The following is a 19,519-nucleotide window of genomic DNA, read 5'->3' as shown; positions in this document are numbered from 1 at the left end:
TTGTTGCTATTTTGTTGCGGTGAACCTTTTTGTCTCTGTCCGTCTCTCTTTACCATGAAACAGGACATAGTTATCTACATCATGAGTGGATGGAGTAAGGAATACTCAATAAACTAATAATACTCAAAATGCATAATTACTGTATAAATTCAAATAAAAGCAGGTCTCAATTAGAAGCCTGGTCTGGATTTTATAGAAATGTTTTGGGTGTATAAAACCTTAAAGCTTGAGCGAGTTTTAACTTGCTTCGATCGCCTACACAAATATAAATGTAAAATAAACTGTTGTCAATATGGACATAATACGCATCGTTAGTTAGATTATCCACAGTTCAATCATTCAGTTCATTCTACAGTAGCTATGAGCACTAAAGTGTCAACTGATCTAATTAATCATACAAAAGTTATATTCATATTTTGATATTATTTCCCATCTTTCCTGAAGAAATGGCCTGTCTCATATAGAAGCCTGTTCAAAATAAAATGTTTCATGAAGAGTCAAACTCAACTATTTTTGCCTCTTTTTTCAGGTGACACAATGAAAAGTAGTCATCTTCAACATTTGCTGTGTTATAGTTTGATGAAGACAGTTGGAGAACAATTAGATACAAAATAGGATGCAGGCTCCGCAGCAGTGATTCCCAAGGGGGTCGCAAGGCCTTCTTTATTTTACATAGCGTAAGAAAAGATTCAAATTTCATTCATTTCTCTAAAGAAAACTAAATGAAATGGTTACTTTTAAAGTTGCTATTTAAAATCTAAACTTTTCAGATCTGAATACAAACTATATTCCCAGAGCCTTCAGTCTCTGATAAACAGCCTCGTGCTGCATTAGAAGAGTCGGCAGTTAAAACAAGCAGAAGAGCTAAAAGAACAATGAGAGGAAACACTGAATTTGTCAAAAAAAAAGAAGCCTGTTGAAAAATAAACAATTCATAATGCATACAGAGAATTGTATTAGAAGTTCCTAAAAATATATAATCTAATCTCTGATGTAATATTCACAGGAAATAATTAAAATTCATCCAAATCGCTCTCTGCAATGAATGTAATATATAATATCCATAAAATATGCCACTTTGTCAGTTTATTTAATGTTAGAAACGTAGAAACCACGGCAGTACAGGATGATTGTTTTACAGGGCAGTCATGTTTTTACCAAATGATGTATAGAAGCAACGTTATTACAATTCATCCTGAGTTTGACATGAATGTTTGTACCAAATGTACCAAAGTAAAACTCATGATTGTGCTAGAGGAAAGGTCAGGAGATCACCAAATTCATCCTCTGGGCAGCATCAATGTTTCACAGCCATCCAGTAGTTGTTGAGATGGTTCAGTCTGGACTAAAATGCTGCTAACATGACTAAAAAGCACACAGACATATGTTATATATATTTCAACATGCTCAGTATTGCACATAGATCAACTATGAATGAGCTCTTCATGATGACCCACATTCACTCCCATTACACATTTAACTCCACAAATGCATTAAGGTCAGAGAGTTCTCATAAAATGATTCATTCACACTCATTTTCTTCAAGAAATGCCTCTCGTGTTGCCATATTGTTACTTTGTACTCTATTTTTTTCTCAGTATTTGTTCTGTCTCTCTTTACAAAGCACAGACACACACTGCATCCGCCACAGCCTGTTTAAGGTGTGTATTTTGGTCAAACAGTCCAGATCTACAGAGCAAACAGACTCTGAGATCCAATCAGTGTGGAGACAGCAGACCTGCATGGCCCTGCAGTCTGTTTGATGAGGGATCACTATTAAACCTGTTTTAAACTAAATGTCCTTCACTATGAAGGATGCATGTTGTTCATAAATATTACAACATTAAGACAATTCCAAGGATTTATAGAAGAGCTGAACTTGAAGGTGAGCCTAATGTGAACAATTTCATTTGAAAAAATCCCTATATTCACATAATCAATATTCAAGAATTATTCAAGTCAATTTTTAAAGATAGTAACACTTTAAGATGGTTGGAGGATGGCTCAGGTAGGAAAAAAGGTGTTTGAGAAAATCTGAGGCACTTGAGAGGACAGTGATTATTATTAAGATATTAAAAGCTTTTTAAATCACTGCGCTCCAGATTTCTTCAACAATTCTAATAAAGAAAGATATTTACTCAATAAATACTCAAGAGACAGCCATGTTGACGTCAATAGCCTGACATCAAACGGCTGCTGGAAATTCCCCTTTCAAACCTTCATGTCATCCCTGTCTGCTATTTTACCTCTCACTGGAAGCAGGACATTCAAATGTGGGACAGGTATGGGTGGAGGGTGGAGGGTGGGGTCGAGGAAGGGTCAACCCTCTGAACATACATCTTTTTAAGCCTTTTTTTAGGCGGCATACAAGAAAAACTACACTGTAAAACCAGATGAGTTAATTTAACGCAAGAAAATTGTTGAAACTGATTACTTTAACATTTAACAAGTTAAAAAAATATAATTAGCGAAGTAGCTTAAGAATATATTTTTTTTTACTTTCTAAACTGAGTTTGTCTTACTTCAATTCAAATTTAAAGTTAAAATAACTTATCGCATTACGGTGTACCGAGTTTAAGACCTTTTTCACAGCCGCCATTTTGACTGTTATTGGGTAAACACAGGCGTCACCAATGATACTAATTATGGTTCGGTTCCATTCAAACAGCGTCAGGGTGCTGCTGTTGTGCACGCTGGCTCAAAGGCTCAGCTATAACAATTGGTAACCAGTGGGGTAGTGCAGGTTATATATATGTGTGTGTGTTACAATTACAATGGATAATTCTAGTTAATTATTGTGGTACTGACCCAAAAGTAGTAGGCTTACCCGTCACTGTTTATAATACCTTGTCTGTTGCTTGATGGGCTACTTAAAAAAAAAGAGGCCCCTCCGCACCGCTGTTGGTAACTGCTATAATAGAACATTGAATTGAATAAGTTAATAAAAACTCAGTATTTCTAACATCTGGCTCGGTAGTATACATATTTAACTTGTTTTTAGAGCTCTGGCTCAAAGCAGCTGCAGACAAGTTGAGTTTCACCTTCAGATTGAGTTTCAGGAGACGCAAAGAAGGATGTTTTGTTTTACCTTTACAGTAATCAGAGTAATTATTGGGTTGGGCTGGTTTTAAACAATAACTGAAATAATGGAGGTTTCTCCCTAATGTCACAAAAACAGTGTCCTGAATTTATCATTTCCAGAGTTTCCTCCTGTTGTTGAGCAGAGGTATGCCCAGTTTTTAAGAACCGGTGATAACAAAAGAAATCTGATCAGTCTCGGTTTCAGGAGAGAGATTCATGTGAGAGAACAGAGGTAGAAATACCAAATCCTTGTCATTTTTGGTGTGTTTAAAGTGGAATCTAGCCATATTGAATGTTGGCTACTTGAAAAATAAACCTAATTTAACTTAATCTGGTTTAATTTAAAGTGACAGTACATAATATAGACGGCGCAATAACTCCCAGTTTAATCTCTGCAAGTGTACTGTTGTATTTGTGGTGTTCTCTTTCGTTATTTTCACATAAACTCTGTGTTTAATGTTTCATAATTTCATAATTGTACCCAAAAACATCCGGAAACTAACAAAAACGTTCCTGCTCGGGAATACTGAATGTATGATTAACCTGATAGGCATGTTAGATCACAACGGTTACTGGCTGGCTTTCAGTTGGCTCGATTACAACCAAAGAGCCGGTTTCTGTCATTTGGTGACATTGAGTCACTGGCAGGTGACACAGAAAGTAATCACACTGTGTGATTCCAGATAATTAAATTACAGACAATAAATGATCAGTCCATAATAATAATAATAATAATTTGAATTCTAATGCAAAACGATTGATGTGTTTTATGTTCTATGGAAGCCGAAAGTATGTTTGGGAAGTTTTTTGATGTACTAGAAAAAATAAATGAACATTTAAAGAACTGTTGTCTTTTGTTGTTTGTTGTTGTTGTTTGTTGTTGTTGTTGTTGATTTAGAATAATAAATCAACCATCTTTGCTCACTACATCTTAACCTTTCTCACAATGAGGGGTGTAAAAACTACAGGTGATCAACTTCTTTTAAAAAAAAAAAAAATATGAAATTATCGGTTATCGGCTGAATGTGTTGTTGTTCTTCTATTTGCCTTATATGTAAACACTTTGAACTCATCTGTATCTATGCAAACAAACATCCTTCATCATCATCTTCATATCTAACTAACTGAAATCACTGATTTAACGTGCAGATAATTGAATTTATTATATAAGAAAATGTGTTTAAAAACAGCTTCTAACAAATAATGCTTTTTTAAAATATAAAACCATATTAATAATTTGGGTGAACCAAAACACTGAATACATTTTAAGAAGCTAATGTAAACAATAAGCAATCCAAACTTTGAACTACAATAACCTTTTTAATTAGTTCTTATCTTTCTATCTCTGTGACGTCAAGAAATCTTATTCAGCAGAAATGTCCCGCTCAACAATCATGAGACGTTTTTCAGAGAAACAGCTTCCTGAAGAGAATGCCTTCCAGGCAGGTAGGCAGTCAGGTGTATTCTCACAAAGCCCCGCCCCCTGCAGGATGTTTCTCCCTCCCCTCCACCAGCATCATCACCGCTGAGCATCAGCACTGATGATTTAAATCAACCCTTACTGACCATTTTCACACAGAGGAGCAGAAACAACTGAACTAAGAACATTTCCCACTGCTCAGCGTTTTTTACTCTCACTACTCAGGTAAAGACTCACATTTTTAGTTTTGTATCTCCTGATTGATCACTGTTACTTTTAGTTTTTTATTATTTATTTTTTATTAGTTTATAAAATATATTAAGGGTAATTTCAAGTGATAGTTACTAGATGATTTAATATATATTCCTCTGTGTTTTGTACGATACAAAATATGATGATTTAAGAGTTAAATAGCTCCACAAAATGGAAATATTGTGGTTTAATAAGTGGGTTTTTTATGATCAAAAAGTGAAAAAATTGCTTTAACTTTAAGGTGTTTATGTTTGATACAAAGTAGGAAAAACTTAATTAACGCATTCATTCATAATGTAACTGCTAATCTATGAATATATATATGCTTTTGTATAATACAACACTTATGTTATGAATATGCTTAAATAAATTGTTTTAATACTGAATGTTTTTGGGTGTGATGATGCTCAGAACAGTTTTAATATTTCTAGGAGTTATTAAAATCAGACCTTTTTTTTATCTGTTTATTAAGTTTATTTTCTGTCCCCTCCTGTTAGAAATGGAACGAGGACTGATCCTGTTGGTGGCGGCGTTCATGGTCTATGTGGCACCAGGTGTCCAAGGAACGGCTCATTTGTCATTTGCCAGTAATACAGAGGTGGGTTTTTTCCCTTTAATGCTCTCTGTGTAAACACCATCTTGACCTTTGTTCCTCAAACACATCAATGTGACGTTTGTTTAAGGACGTTTACCAGCTATAATGAGTTTTAGAATTGACAATAAAGTGATACGTTTTTTACAAATCTGGCTCTTTTTATAGTAAAAATCCTCCTCAGCTATATAGTTAATCAGTATTTGTTTATTCTTCACATCTCAAAGGTTATATTTAATTTCATGATTCTGGTTTTAAAGAGCTACTCCAGCCATACTGCACTTCCATAAAGTTGGAGAACTTAAAATCCCCAAAATGCTGGAAGCTTCACCTCCTATATGTTGTGACTCAATAGTTCCTTTCTATAGTTTATATCTCTGATTTTCTAAAGCTTCTCCACAGCCACAGAAGACATTATTCAGCAGCTTTCAGTGGCTCCTCGTCACATATAAACTGAAGTTGTGTAAACTTGGTGTTGTATTGGTGTATTTTAATAACCTCTGGCTGTCAATTTAAGCTTTGAAGGCAAATCAATGTATTGCATGTATTCTCAAAAATGTACTAATAGTAGTTTTACCACAAAATATTGTCATAATCCAGCTGGAGAACATAATTTAGTCCATTGAGAGTACAGTAGGTGCAGATGTTTTAAGCTTGTGACTTGGTGTATAAATGACTCTGCTCATATGTGTGTTTTCTACCAGGTGAACATCACTCGGACCGGTTGTGGAGTCACTAAACTGTGTGTGGAGACGCCAGGTAACTGTGATCCTTCTGGAACCAGCAGCTGTCTGTTTGGGTCTGTGGTTGCCAACACGTCAGCTACCAACGGCGCTGAACTGTCCATCGAACTCAGAGGAGACTCCGAAGGATACATCGCTCTGGGACTCACTGTGAATGCTTCAGAGGTAAAAACACACACAGAAGTGTTATATATGTAAAATAGGACAAACTCATGACTCTATAGCTCAGTATATTGTCCCAAATCAAAGGATGGATCCTCTAAAAAGGACTTGGCCATACGTCTGCTCCTTCAGAGGACTGTATAAGACCAGATGGCCCAGATGAGACTAGATCCCAGACACCAGATGTAATGCTGTGTAAGGCAGAAATGTCCACTGTGAAGTTCAGCCAACAAAATGTAAATACACCAGATGAACGAGACAAGTTTTATGAGATGAAATGGGAGACACCTGGCAAATATCATATCATACAACACCTGTTGTTAACATTTCAGAGCTTGCGTCAAAAGCAAATTGACTCGCTACTTTTTTATACTTTTATTGACCTAGTTCTCCTCATATACCTGCTAGATATGACCTGATACATTATTTATTGAGGCGATAAGTACCGCCTGAAGAAAAACTGAATATTTATCTTCTAAAATACTGAAGGCTGTATATAAAGAATAGATCATTGAGTCCTAACAGGTGCTATATGGCTGCCATGTTTTCACAGATGAGTAATAAACTGGTGTTTTATTACTTTATAATACAATTAGTTGAGTTATAGTGGAGCAGTACAAGCTTGCTCTTTTACAGCATTACAGAGATAACATTTTTTAAATTTTTTTTTTTTTTTTTTACATAAGCTTATGATGCTAGCAGCTACCTAGCATGGTGATTGAATAGAGGTGTAACATTCGCAGCTATAGATGACCTGATGTTTAATGAATGTGATTTAATGTGAAATGTAGCTTATAAAGCAGAATGATTCAGACAAATTAAAAATAAAACAAAATAATTTAACTCCAAAAAACAAGGAAAACAACGAGTGGAAAACAAGAGTTCCCAAACCTTTTCCATTAAACTAAAGTCATGGCAACCATTTTTTTTAATCATCTTGCAATAATACTAAAACTACTGTAGTTGAATTGAGAGTTTAGTGAGAAACGTGAGATTCACCGAGGGTCACACAGAATGCAGAAATTAAACAAACACTGCAGTTGACAGTTTATAGCAGTTCATTATTACAATGAACGGGAATATTGTATATAAAATCTGTTTTATCAAACTTACATTTACCTTTTTATTGAGCTTTTAGAGTGATTATTTTAGGGATTATGCATGAATGATATTTTTTTAATTAACATTTAAAAGTGGCAGTTGAACCACTTAAAAAAAAAAGGTTCAACCTGGACAAATAACAAGTTACTTACACCTTTCTTATACAATTTACTTTACTGCAGGTTTTAGCTTTTCATAAGATATAATTTTTGCTTCAAGTGACTTTCAATCTAAATATTCTCCACAGTTTTTAGACAAGCGAGTTGTGTGTCTATGAAACATACTGCGTGATGCAAAACTTTCCAGAATGTGAAAACTTGACATGAAAGAACAAACAAGGAAGTAAAAAAACAAAAACAAAAACAATGGTGCCAAAAACATTCACAGGTGAACAAACAAGAAGATCTTGAAACTTATTGTCTCGACTATTTCATCACTTATTCTTGACACATTTTCCAGCCCTGACAAAAGACGCTGTGTATGACTGTGGAATTTGTTATTGTCTTCACTACGAGGAAGTCATCTCATCCTTTCACCACTAATTCCTTCCTCAGGGTACCACCATGCTTTTCATCTGCGCTCAAAACAGCTCCAACAATGGGTCGTTCTTCTTCCGGACAATGCTGAGAAACAACTCTAACAATGAGCAGAGTGCCATAGAGAGGGTGAGGGGCCTCAAATCAGAAACTTCTCGTCTTATTCTCTGCATAAATGTGTTATATGCTGTATATTTTACCTAAAGGTGACTTACTTTATGTCACATTACCTTCCTAGATTGTGAAAGAAATTCGAGGCACGGTGAACGGCAGCGTGATCAAGTGTGAGTTCAACATCCCAAATGTGAACGCCACCCAGACCAGAGCCAACGAAGATACCACCTTCTCCATCCTCCTCGGGACTGGGACATTTGATGGAAGTAAGAAATCAACACACACTGTACATAACATATTGGTCAACAACATGATTCAAGATAAGATAAGACTTTGTAGATCCCACACTGGGGAAATAGATAAGAAAATACACACACAGAATAAAAAATAAATGTAATTGCACAGCATAAAACTACACAGTAAGTGGAATTTAAGGGAAATATAGGTTATATATAGGATATATAAAGAGCTACATAATTGCACAGTACAGGTATATTCCCTGTAGAAACAGAATTTGTTGTTGATGTATTTTCCCCTGGTAAGCAAGATATAGAAACTCAATGAATGTGAATTAAATGTGAAATAGTGTTTCAGACACTCAACCCACTTTTAGGGATGTTTTTGCAAGATTAAAACAAACTATTAGCATTGTCTTAGCAATTATCTTTACTTATTTAAATATAGCAAAAATACGGCTACGAATACAGATAAACAGCGTACAGGCTAGCAATAAATATAAATCTGGATCACAGATTTTCAAGTCGAAGCATTTACTGTTTTCTCTTTCTGATACTGATTTACTTTATATTTAAACTGTGAATTCAATGCATTTTATTGTGACTTTAAACTAACACAGCTGTCGATGAGGACAACTCTAACCTCTAACCTCCCACTGCTCTCGTCTCCTCTTATAATTGTTCAGATGCTCTCGGTACCTTCAACGTCACTCTGAACAGCGGCCCTCTGAACCTCGGCAACTCGGCCAGCAATGTCGCCACCACACCCGCACCCACACCCAGCACCTCTATGACGACAGCAGGATCTGGAGCTGTCCACCCTCATGGTAAACAACACACAGCACATTATATTATATACTTGCACTTATGTTTAAGGTCTTCAGATGCTCTACACCAGAGGGGATACAGTGGCCTGATTTAACACAATCCATGTCTTTGTGGTTTGGTACAACATTACATTTATACGCAAACAATCTGACTACTATAAACAGACCAAATCAAGTAGGTCAATTAAAGCAAACTTCCTCCACAACCTGAGCTTACATGAATTGTTTGATACTTGTGCAGAAGGATGTGACCTGTGTCACCTGCAAGATAACATTATTAGGGCCAATGAATATGGGGTTTTATTCTATTTTACCAATATGTGATTGTAAATTCGTGGGAAAAGATTCTGGAAAAAAAGCAATGCAGTTTGGTACCTTTTATGGGAAAATGGACGGGAAGTGATCGATCACATCAGGACATTGTTAACGTAAAGCGACGAAGCCGTTGAACTTTATTAGTGGAGGGTGGAGGCAGACTGATATCTGAGAAATCTGAACAAAAAAAATAAGAGCTACCAACTGTAACAAAACCATCCTTGCCCGGCTACTGTGTCATGAAAGAATAAACGTCTAATGAACAAACATCACCTTATAAACGCCCTTTGTGTCTCTGTCCCTGCCAGCTGTGCTGCTCCTGCTGAGTGTCCTCACACTGTCCGTCCTGCTGAGAGCCTGAAGGACTTAATGGGAAGCTGCAGCCAGTCGGATACAATAAAAGATGACTGATGCACAGGATTCACACAAATTATGTATAAAACTTTTTAATGAACCTATTTAGTCATTTAAAGTATATTTTGCACCATGTATGTACCATGCACCGTGTACTTTGAGCTGAAAAGCAAAAACAACTATTGATATGTTATTTGCAGAGACTTCTTGTGGTTTTAGTATTTAAATAACTCGAGTGTTCTGCACTATGGGGAAGAGTTGGCGTGATTCTAGTGTTACACTCGTGTAAACAAACTAGATCTTATCTGGCGCCACAAGCTGTTTTTGCAAATAGACCGGTGGAATGAGTCTGAGGTGTGTCTCTTGGCAGTTAACCTCAACGACCACAAACAGTCAACACCCTTGAAGGGGAAAATCCAACTAGGATATTATGTTAATATTTATGAATTAATTTACTGTGACTGTAAAATATTTGTTGAAGGAAGAGTTCATCTAAAATAATAAAAGCTGAAACTATGGTCTACTTGTTTGTGTGGATGGATGTTTACAACAGGTAGTGTTGGTGGTAATCCAGTGGTTCTCAAATATATCGGTGTTTGTTCACGGGGTTCACTCTCTTTAAGAAATCATTTTCCAGGAGTTTTTTGACTTGCTCACAAATGGTGATATCATTTGCCGATAGGCCAAGTATTTACACATTTAAACTGTTTTATTCCTCATTTTCTTTAGTGCTGCAGGTCAGTCTCTCAGGTTCATTCCAGAAGAGTGCTCAGTGTTTAAGTGACACTCTGGCTTAGCTCGCTTTCCACTGCTCTCACCACAGCTTGTTTGTTTTTTGTGGCATCTCTGGTGATTTGACTAGTTTCCTCTAACCTCGGTTTGCATAGGTGATCTAAATGAGGAGCTAAAATACAAATAATTTTCAGTGTTGAATCCAGGATATTTTCACGACGGGGAAAAACTAACCAACCAACCTGTCCCTTAATATTCAGGTTTTCCAGGATGTGGGAAATACCCCGGTTTACTTTTGTAATTTGTAAAAAAAAAAAAAAAAAAAAAAGCAGCGTTTTCCATTTTAATATTTTATTGCAATTTATTCCTTTACAGTTAAACTGAATAGTATAAAAAAAACCTGACATTAACATACAGACACACAAGGTCAAACAAACTCACCGATGAGGAAAAAAAACAAACACACTGAATCTAAAAACGGTCTTTTGTAGCTGAATTTTCGTCCTCGCGTTAAGACAATGTCCGTCGAGCTGTCGTCTCTGAGAACATTAACAGTCCATGTTTCTGCCTTCTCCTGAAGACCAGTAACGACGCAGTAAAAACACAAACTGGAACCTACAGCTAGTTATTCCTGTTACAGTGATACTGAACAACTGGCCAAAATAAACAAAAGAAAAAATAAACAGCTTTTGGGGGAAATGGAACAGTGTGTGTGTGTGTGTGTGTGTGCACCATGCTTGTGTGTGTGTGCACTGTTTGCTTTGTATCTACAAGATGAGTGTTAAAACAGGAGTCCGAGTTCCTACTGGAAGCTGCGTGTGTACGCCGCATGCGCCGGTGTGGTCCGTGTCTACGAGTCCTCTTCGCCGTTGACACTGTCGCCGTCGTCGTCGTCGTCACCTTCCACGTGCTCGCCTTCCTCTTCTTCGTCGTCTTCTTCATCCTCCCTCTCTTGACTCTTGACCTGCGGGGTGAAAAAGCAAGTTTGTATGAGCGAACGTGGGAAAAAATGTCGTAGACAGTGGTGGGTCGCAATGTGATTAACACTTTAAATATGCAGCGGTCAGACTTTACAGCAAAAGGTTTAAAAAGAGAGATTACTTTAGGATTACAAAATTATTTTTTATTTTCATCATTTATTTTCCTTTGGCACACATGTACTATGTTTATTCCCCCGTGTGTTAGGTTCCCTCTTTTTAAACGGCATCTCCGATTGTTGGTGTGCATTTTGTGTGCGTGTACAGCACTTAAATATACTGGTGAGCTACTTTTGGTGTTGAAAAAGTATCTATTTAGGTGCAACTCAAACTTGTTGCAGCATTAATATAGTCAGACCAATAAAAAAAAAATGAGATTACTGAGCTCCAAAAAGAACCTTTAAAAAATAAAAATACAGTGGAAAGATAAAAGCTGCAACAAGCTAATATAAGCAGATATATTAGCCTGGCTGATTTTTTGATAGGCTAAAAATGCCAGTGTATATTTCAGGTTGACTGAGATGTATGAGGGGAAAAACACGTGGGAACAGACGTACATAAGGTTTCATAAATCTAATGAAAAGACTGCTGTTGTGTGTGTGTGTGTGTGTGTGTGTGTGTGTGTGTGTGTGTGTGTGGAGAGATTACTACACCTAAATGTGCAGTTTTATGCATCTGGCCCCGGGTTTAACACGACATAACTGATTCAGTCTCACCTCTTCCTCCTCCAGCAGGTCTCCCTCCTCTTCCTCATCCTCATCATCCTCATCTGAGTCGTTCAGCTCCTGGCTCTCCCGGTCTCTCTTCATCCCATCATCCTTCTTGTTGCTTGGGTGCGGCGGTGAAGTCACTTCTCCTGGCTCCGTTTTCATACTCTTAGCTTCTGCCAAACAGGAACGCGTGTTTAGAAATCATCGCTCGTTATATTAAAACTCAGATTACAAGACGCACTCAGACACTGTGGCTGATATTTCTGTTCTGTAGGTTTTAGTTTACAACCCATCTAGTCATAATCTCCTCCTACAGATAAATAAAACCAACAGGGAGGGGTCAGACTCTCCTCCCCCCCCAATAAAGCACACAGTGTTGCCCCCTACCTGACTTCTTGCTGTGGTCCTTCTCCATGCGCTCAAGGCTCTCCAGCAGGTCGTCCACTTTGCTTTTGATTTGGGTCAACTCCCGCTTGATGGTCTGCAGCTCGTCCACTTTCACTGCAGAGAAAGGGGAAGGAAACGAGTGTACTCAAGCCACTGACAGAGGTTTTCCTTTAAGAGTGAGGAAGTCAAAGTATTTATCATCCACATCCAGACACACAACTGTCCACTGAACGTACATTTTATTTGTGCGTAGGGCTGTGACGTTACTAAGAAAAAAGAAAACTAGGACTAACTGCAACTATTGTTTATTTTCATTGACTGATTAACAGTTTTTGGATTAATTATCCTTAGTGTTAAATCTAAACATAACGATCAAACAATCAGTTGACTCTCCCTAACTACTGTCCCTTTGTGCTCTGTGCTCCAATAACAATAACTATTATTCGTTTTTATCTCAAGTGAGAAGTTTTTGCAGCTACCCTCTAATTTCCAAAAAGCGATTGATAAAGCTTCAGAAAGTCTTGGAGCAGCAGCAGAGACTTACTTGTTCTGGACGAGGAGGTCCGCTGACTGCTCTTGGAGGAAGAGGAGAAGCTGCTCTTGGTTCGCCGGCTGCTTCCTCCACTCAGGCTGACCCGCGGGCGCTTAGACGGGATCACGGCCCGCGACAAGGGGGGAGGGGGAGCGGGAACGCGGGACGGGTACGAGTACATTCTGGGATCAAACACAGAATATAAAAAAAACACAGAACATTAACAGACTTGAGTACTCTGTCTTTCCAGTTCTGGTGAATATTCAATGAGGTAAAAACTGTTTTGAAAGAGCGTCACTTGCTCTTACACACTGAAAGTTTAACAAAACATAATTAGATCATTGTGCAGACACAAGCAGAGTGACTGCAGTACAGGAAGAAGTTCAGGACCAAGAGAACAGAGAAACACTGACTGATGAGTGACAGAAAAGGTTAAAAGGTCTCTTTTAAACAAACAGACAAATGGAAACATTTTACTCACCTGTCGTAATAGTCTCTCTGAAAGTCGTAGTCGAGTTCAAAGGAGGAACTGCTGTAGAGGAAGAAGAATGAGAAGAGCCCGTGTGAGGAAATACATGCAAGGTGATGGCCAGCTTTTACATTTTTATTTACTTTTCTGGTTCAGTTCCTGAAAAGGTTTTTTTTTGCTGTTGTTTTTTCCTCTTCACCACATTTACTTGAGGTATCTTTCAGTGTATCAGCTGTAACATTATTAGTGTAAGTATCACTGTGACTGACCTGTACATGTCTCCAGCTGAGCGTTTGGTGGTTTTTGACCGGTGAGGTTTGGGTTCTCCAGCCAGGTTGATGTCTGAGGAAAAACAGAACAGGACTTCAAATTTAGTCTCAATATTTATATTTCTAACAGTCTGACAATGATTTACCGTCTCCCTTCACTAAAATGTGTTTCTTATGGTCATTTCTCCTGGATCTTTGGTCTTCACTGTGCAGAATGATGCATGTGCAGAGTTTGACACTAGAGGGTAGAGATGTAACGATACACTCTACTTATGATTCGACACAATTTCAGATTTTCTTTAAATCAGATTGAAGATAAATTACTGAAAGTGTTTTACTTCTCAGACAAAAAAATAATAATTTACAAAATACATTTTCTATATCAAATTATAGAATTGTTTATTTCTGAAACTGTACACATGCATGTCCTTTTCTTTGTTAAAGTGAAACTGAACACTTACAATACCACGATTGATAGTGATTCATTTTTTATCTCATCGATTTGAATCGTGATATATTTTTACATTCCTATTAGAAAAGTTGTTCTCACATTTATCTGCTGCTGGGGGAAACGTTTTCTGATAGAGGTATTTGTTAATTTGACCACCGATGGTAATAAATATTATCATCAGAAGGAAAAAATATTGTTTCGCAAACAACTATTAAACATACACAATCGGTGATGAAGGACTTTAAATAATAGTGCTTTTATTTCAAGCTAAAAAAACAACAAAGAACCAACTGTTCCATCTGGAGCCTTTTTAAAAAGATAAGAAAAGCTTTTCTTTGAATGTTTCTCCCTCCCTCATTCCAGAAAGTTTAAAGAAATCCTTACCAAGTACTTGTCCAACAATCATCCTCCCGTCCTCCCCGTTGACAGCAGCTCGGGCGTTCCTCTCATTGGCGAACTGAACGAAGGCGTAGCCCTTGTGGACGGAGCAGCCCACGATCTTGCCGTATTTGGAGAAGATGGCCTCGACGTCCCCCTTGGTGACCAGCAGGGTGTTGAGGTTGCCGATGAAGACCCGAGAGTTGAGGGAGCGGGGGTCGGTCCTGTTCGTGACGTTGCTGGCGGCCATGAGGGCAGAGGTTGTGGGTGAACGACTGGCAGAAAAACATACAGACACACACACACAAGACCCAGAATTGGTGGCACAATGAGTGACCTTCACCGCTATGAACTACCCGCTGCTGTCGCTGGGTCAGATACTCGAGAGCCCACCCAGCTGTGGCGACTGAATCAGGACATGATCAACAGGCTTTCCCCGGGAAATTAAAACGGCAATAAGGAGAAAACTGCGGAAGTTATGGGTTGACACAACGCCATTTATACTGTTGGTATCAACAGTGGCAAACTTGGCCTAATTTTGATGCTTTGATTTTAAATCTGCTCCAACTTGCATAGAATTTACAAGACGCAAATGTAGCTGCATAATTTTATTCCCTTCTTATTTCAAATGATCACCAGTTCCCTCAGTCTAAAAATAATCTTGAGTAATGGAAAAAAACAAAAACATAAAAGATCAAATTAATTTCTCATTTGGCAGCACGTGCTCCAACAAACCAAGCAAATTAGGTGCAATTAGATTACAAATTATACAATGATCATCCATATTTGAGGCCAAACTCAAACTGACCAGACTTTATATTCGGGATCAAAATTACCCTTTTGTGACTAAATTGACTAAATGTAGTCCCTAATATAAAAAATATAAAAAAAAGGCACATTACTGCATTTACTAAGAACAGTAACATATAAACCTTTAAAAAAATTAAGTGTTTAAGTGTGCTGTTACCAGGTGACTACTATAGAGTATTAAAGCGCACTTAAGGCCCAATATGGGCCACACATAATATAACAAAACCCTAGTTAAAACCCAGGACAGTGACAACATCCCTGCTAAATCCCTTATACAGTAACTGCACCAACACAATTAACCACCACCAGTGTTTTCTGCAGGATGTTTACATGTCTAAGGATGGAGAAACGTAACGTATATAGATTAATTTCTGAGCTATATTTAAAATAAAAAAGTAAATTAAAAAAAAAAGGTCTACGTGACGGCTGTTTATCCCCAAACCTACAAACTTTCAAGGATTTTTAGGACAGCAATTCATTGTCCATTAACAGATCTTTGTGATTAGATTACGCAACGTGGTTCAGCTCAAGATAACCATCCTTCTTTTCCACCTGAGAGACACAAACGGGGACCTGTTTTATTTTACTGGCCTTTTAAAAATGATAATCTCAACATAATGTGCCGGAAGGTCTAATTTTCCAAAGCTGTGAGGCAGAGTCTACTGTTTAGAGTTTGAGGTTTAGAAGTGATAGACACTAAAAATAAAAACCACACATTATTTTAACTCAATAATCATTAACAGACATTTTAAATTAGTATATTGGTGCCTTCATACTGTATTAAATTAAAAAAAAAAAAAAAAAGTGGAGGTTTGTTTGTGGGGATTAATTACTATTCCACTCAGCAAGAGCAGTACAACACATGTTCAGACAACTACTTAGCTGTAATGCACCATTTAAGGACACCATTTAAGCTACACCACAACTATCAGAGCCAAAATGCTAAAAGGTTATCTAGTCTCATATGACGACGTATTAACAGAGTGTGTGAGCAGCCCTTCTCTCAATATATAGACACCCTCATTGTGACAGACACAAGGGAGGATTCTGAGTACTCAGTGGAGCCCAGAGCCTTGTGTGAATTTGGAGATGGGAAGTGAGCCCTGACACAGCAAACATGAAGGCAAAAAAAACAAAAAACAGTAGTGGCATCAACAGTAACGCCCCCTGGCTGACAGGGGGGTCGAACATTCATCACTCACTCCATAGCGTCTGTGTGCAGGGCTGTCGTCTGTCTGATGTTTGACACTGTGGGCTGGGATCAGTTTGGGCTGGTGTCTCGACCTTCACCTTCGCCCCTCGCGATTTATACTGAGGTGACAGAAAACACACCTCAGTCAAGCTGAGCAGGGTTATCTTGTACCAAGTCTTACCTGGTTGGAGTGTGTACAGAGAGTCAGGGACGAGGCAAACACAGAAACACAGGGGCTAACAAATTAAATAATAAAAAAAAAATAAAAAAAAAAAGGGGGGGTGCCTCTCCAAGAAAATCCCATTACAACTAACCACTTTGAGACTGCAACCTGACCTTAATGCATGTTTCAGTGCAACATCTAACTGCTTTTACACATAAGCTATGAGAAGTGAGAGAATACAGTACACAGAAACCATTACGATCATATCCCTAACTGGACACAGAACAGTGCATTGGGTCGGCCCTAGTTAGGTCACATATGTTTATGTTTGTGTAGCCCTCATTAAAACATGGTTGTAGGAGCTCAGAGAGGAGTTGGTATGTCGTATAAACAGTGCAGGTGAATGTCAGCAGAGGATCAACTTCAACCACGAGCCTCCTGACGAGGCTCAGTACATAAAGAAAATCCCTTAAATGTTACCAAATCATGGGAACTCATCAATATTTTAACTGTTTAGACAAACTGAAAGCAAATGTTGATTACTCAAGGTGTCAGATTTTACAGGTGTAACTACATAAGCAAGATTATCAATTCATTTCACAGGTAAATTTCATGGAGTTTTGCCAATCCATAAATTTATAGTCACATGTATTTCACACACTAACAACGGAGGAATACATGTTTTAAGTGACATATTTAACGGGTTAGGAACTGCTGACTTGTAACATATGAATAAAATCAAAAATAAATGTAGAATATGACAATAAAAAAGGTAAACAAGCTGAGTTTCACCATCTCCAAATGGAGGACAGCAGAAGATAATGTGGACAGGCTTTCACTAGTAACACTCATTAATGTGATAAATGCTAGGATGCATTATTATTTCTTTACACAATCTTATAAAATCCACTCTTTAGGATCCTCTAAGTGTAATTAACATAGCTCAAATGGGGCTTATGGGTGTACCTGCGGCCTGGGGGTAAATGTGAGGGCGTGAATTGAGTTTGATAAACACATAAACAGCCATAATACTCTTTCAGATTGATAAACGTTTAATTAACAAAATGTGTATTTGTAACGTTATGTAACACAACTGAGGCCACTTGGCAGTCCCAAAAAAAAAATAAAAATAAAAATAAAAATCTGGAAAATCTCTCTTCATCATGGGAAAAGGAAAAATAAAAACCTACTCCAGCATGAGCCAGAAAAACAAAGAGTCTAAGGATAATCAAAACAATAAATAAAAAAAAATAAAAGAAATTACCTAAACCATCCACAACACACCGACAGCGCCACCATCAGGCGATTAGAGAGAAACACAGGCCCTGAGCTAGCCGGCTACCACCAAGTAAAAAGGCACAAAAAGTACCCCAGCAAATCAGACCAGTTCTCCTCTGCTTGCAAAAAGAAAACACCCTGCAAAAATGCCGATCAACTTGTAGTCGGATAGTGTGCAGTAATCGATCAGGGAGAATTCTGCATCGATTTAAAACCCCAAAAAGAAGAAGCCTCTGACGCTGCTAAGCTAACTAGCCCCCCCAAAAAATAAAAACAAGGAGAAGTCTTCACAACAAACCACAGGTACACACTCGAGAGAGGAAAAAGGGGGGATGAAACTGTAGCTAAGATGCATCCAAAGCGTCGTGTATATAAAAACAACCACACTTTTTTTTCTTTTTGTTTTTTTTTGAGGAAGAGGAGGAGAGTCTCCGAGTTAGCTTAAAGCTAGCTCCCCTCGTTAGCCAGCAAAAAAAACATCGTGGAGGTAAAAAAAAACAAAAAAAACGTCCAAAAACAAAAGAAAAAGGAAGGAAAAATAAAAAAAAATGTCTGGGAACAAAATACTCACCACGACCTGTACGAGTAAAATGTCTTGCTTTCGGTAAAATCTGTGAAACTGTAACTTATAGGTCGTCCGCCAGCGAGCTAGCTGTCTTCTAGCCGCCGAGCTAACCGAACGAGATGGCGCAGCACCGGATGGAGGCGCTGGTTTTTGTATCACTGGGCAGTCCGAGGGAGCGGGGTCAGCGACTGGGGTATCAATTAGAGGGACACTACGGCCCCCGCGGTGTGACCTGATGCGCAAAACGTGCTCACCTGTTGTCTGGGGAAAGATCAGTCCGTCCTGCCTCCAAAACCAAAAACCTTCACATTTTATTGCTTTGATTTGTCTTTAATTTAGCTTTAAATGTTAATTTTGTAAACAAGTAAACAGACATATGAGTGACACTTGTACTTTATGTCAATATTATGTCGTTTTTTTTTATTTAATAGTTTTATTTTTTTGGCAATAAAGAGAAAATAAATGATATTTAGAGATTTTGTGCTACATTAAATATATTATAATGACACAACCACTTAAAAGATATTTATTTATTTATTTATTTAAAGATATTTGGCGCACTTGTTTGCTTATTTTGTGAAAATTAACACATTAAAATGATGAGACCTTTTGCAAATAGCTGACACACCGTGCAGCTAATTAGCAATCAGCCTAATAAGCTGAATTTGCAGCTGTGATTAATTATGAGTGAGCATTAAATTCCCCTCCTCCTAGAAAAACCCCTATCTTTGCTGGAAGTCTGTATTTTGGTAGTTTGACTCCAGAAAATGCCATTTGAGTGAATATTAGAGGAAAGAAACAAACACACACTATATTTTCTTTTTTATATTTCACTTATTTCCTGCTCACATTCAATAATTGGGTAACAACAGT

The 19,519-nt window shown here is 37.7% G+C and overlaps 2 protein-coding genes across 8 annotated transcripts; one reads left to right on the top strand and one right to left on the bottom strand.

Moving 5' to 3' along the window:
* The first annotated feature begins 4,590 nt into the window (after window positions 1-4,590).
* On the top strand, window positions 4,591-10,251 carry LOC127376829 (putative ferric-chelate reductase 1). The gene is made up of 7 exons (XM_051424176.1): window positions 4,591-4,726; window positions 5,251-5,351; window positions 6,050-6,253; window positions 7,906-8,016; window positions 8,126-8,267; window positions 8,924-9,064; window positions 9,688-10,251. The coding sequence occupies exons 2-7, from the start codon at window positions 5,253-5,255 to the stop codon at window positions 9,738-9,740; spliced, it is 750 nt and encodes a 249-aa protein (XP_051280136.1). The 5' UTR covers window positions 4,591-4,726; window positions 5,251-5,252; the 3' UTR covers window positions 9,741-10,251.
* A 548-nt stretch (window positions 10,252-10,799) lies between these two features.
* Window positions 10,800-18,805, bottom strand: LOC127376456 (heterogeneous nuclear ribonucleoprotein C). Of its 7 annotated transcripts, none has more exons than XM_051423410.1 (9): window positions 18,653-18,805; window positions 16,651-16,759; window positions 14,645-14,913; window positions 13,810-13,882; window positions 13,553-13,603; window positions 13,084-13,253; window positions 12,540-12,656; window positions 12,159-12,325; window positions 10,800-11,429 (listed from the first exon to the last, which is right to left on the bottom strand). In XM_051423410.1, exons 2-9 carry the CDS (start codon window positions 16,653-16,655, stop codon window positions 11,316-11,318), a joined length of 966 nt encoding a protein of 321 aa, XP_051279370.1. In that variant the 5' UTR covers window positions 16,656-16,759; window positions 18,653-18,805; the 3' UTR covers window positions 10,800-11,315. The 7 variants fall into 7 exon arrangements, with proteins under 7 accessions (XP_051279370.1, XP_051279624.1, XP_051279538.1 ...); XM_051423664.1 differs by having other exon boundaries at window positions 12,159-12,322; XM_051423578.1 differs by having other exon boundaries at window positions 12,540-12,653.
* Between the last annotated feature and the right edge of the window lie 714 nt (window positions 18,806-19,519).

This window comes from Dicentrarchus labrax, unplaced genomic scaffold (assembly GCF_905237075.1).
Source record: "Dicentrarchus labrax unplaced genomic scaffold, dlabrax2021, whole genome shotgun sequence".
NCBI classification, from domain to species: Eukaryota; Metazoa; Chordata; class Actinopteri; family Moronidae; genus Dicentrarchus; species Dicentrarchus labrax.
Note: the sequence above shows the minus strand (reverse complement) of the source record. Positions and strands in the feature narration are given on the sequence as shown.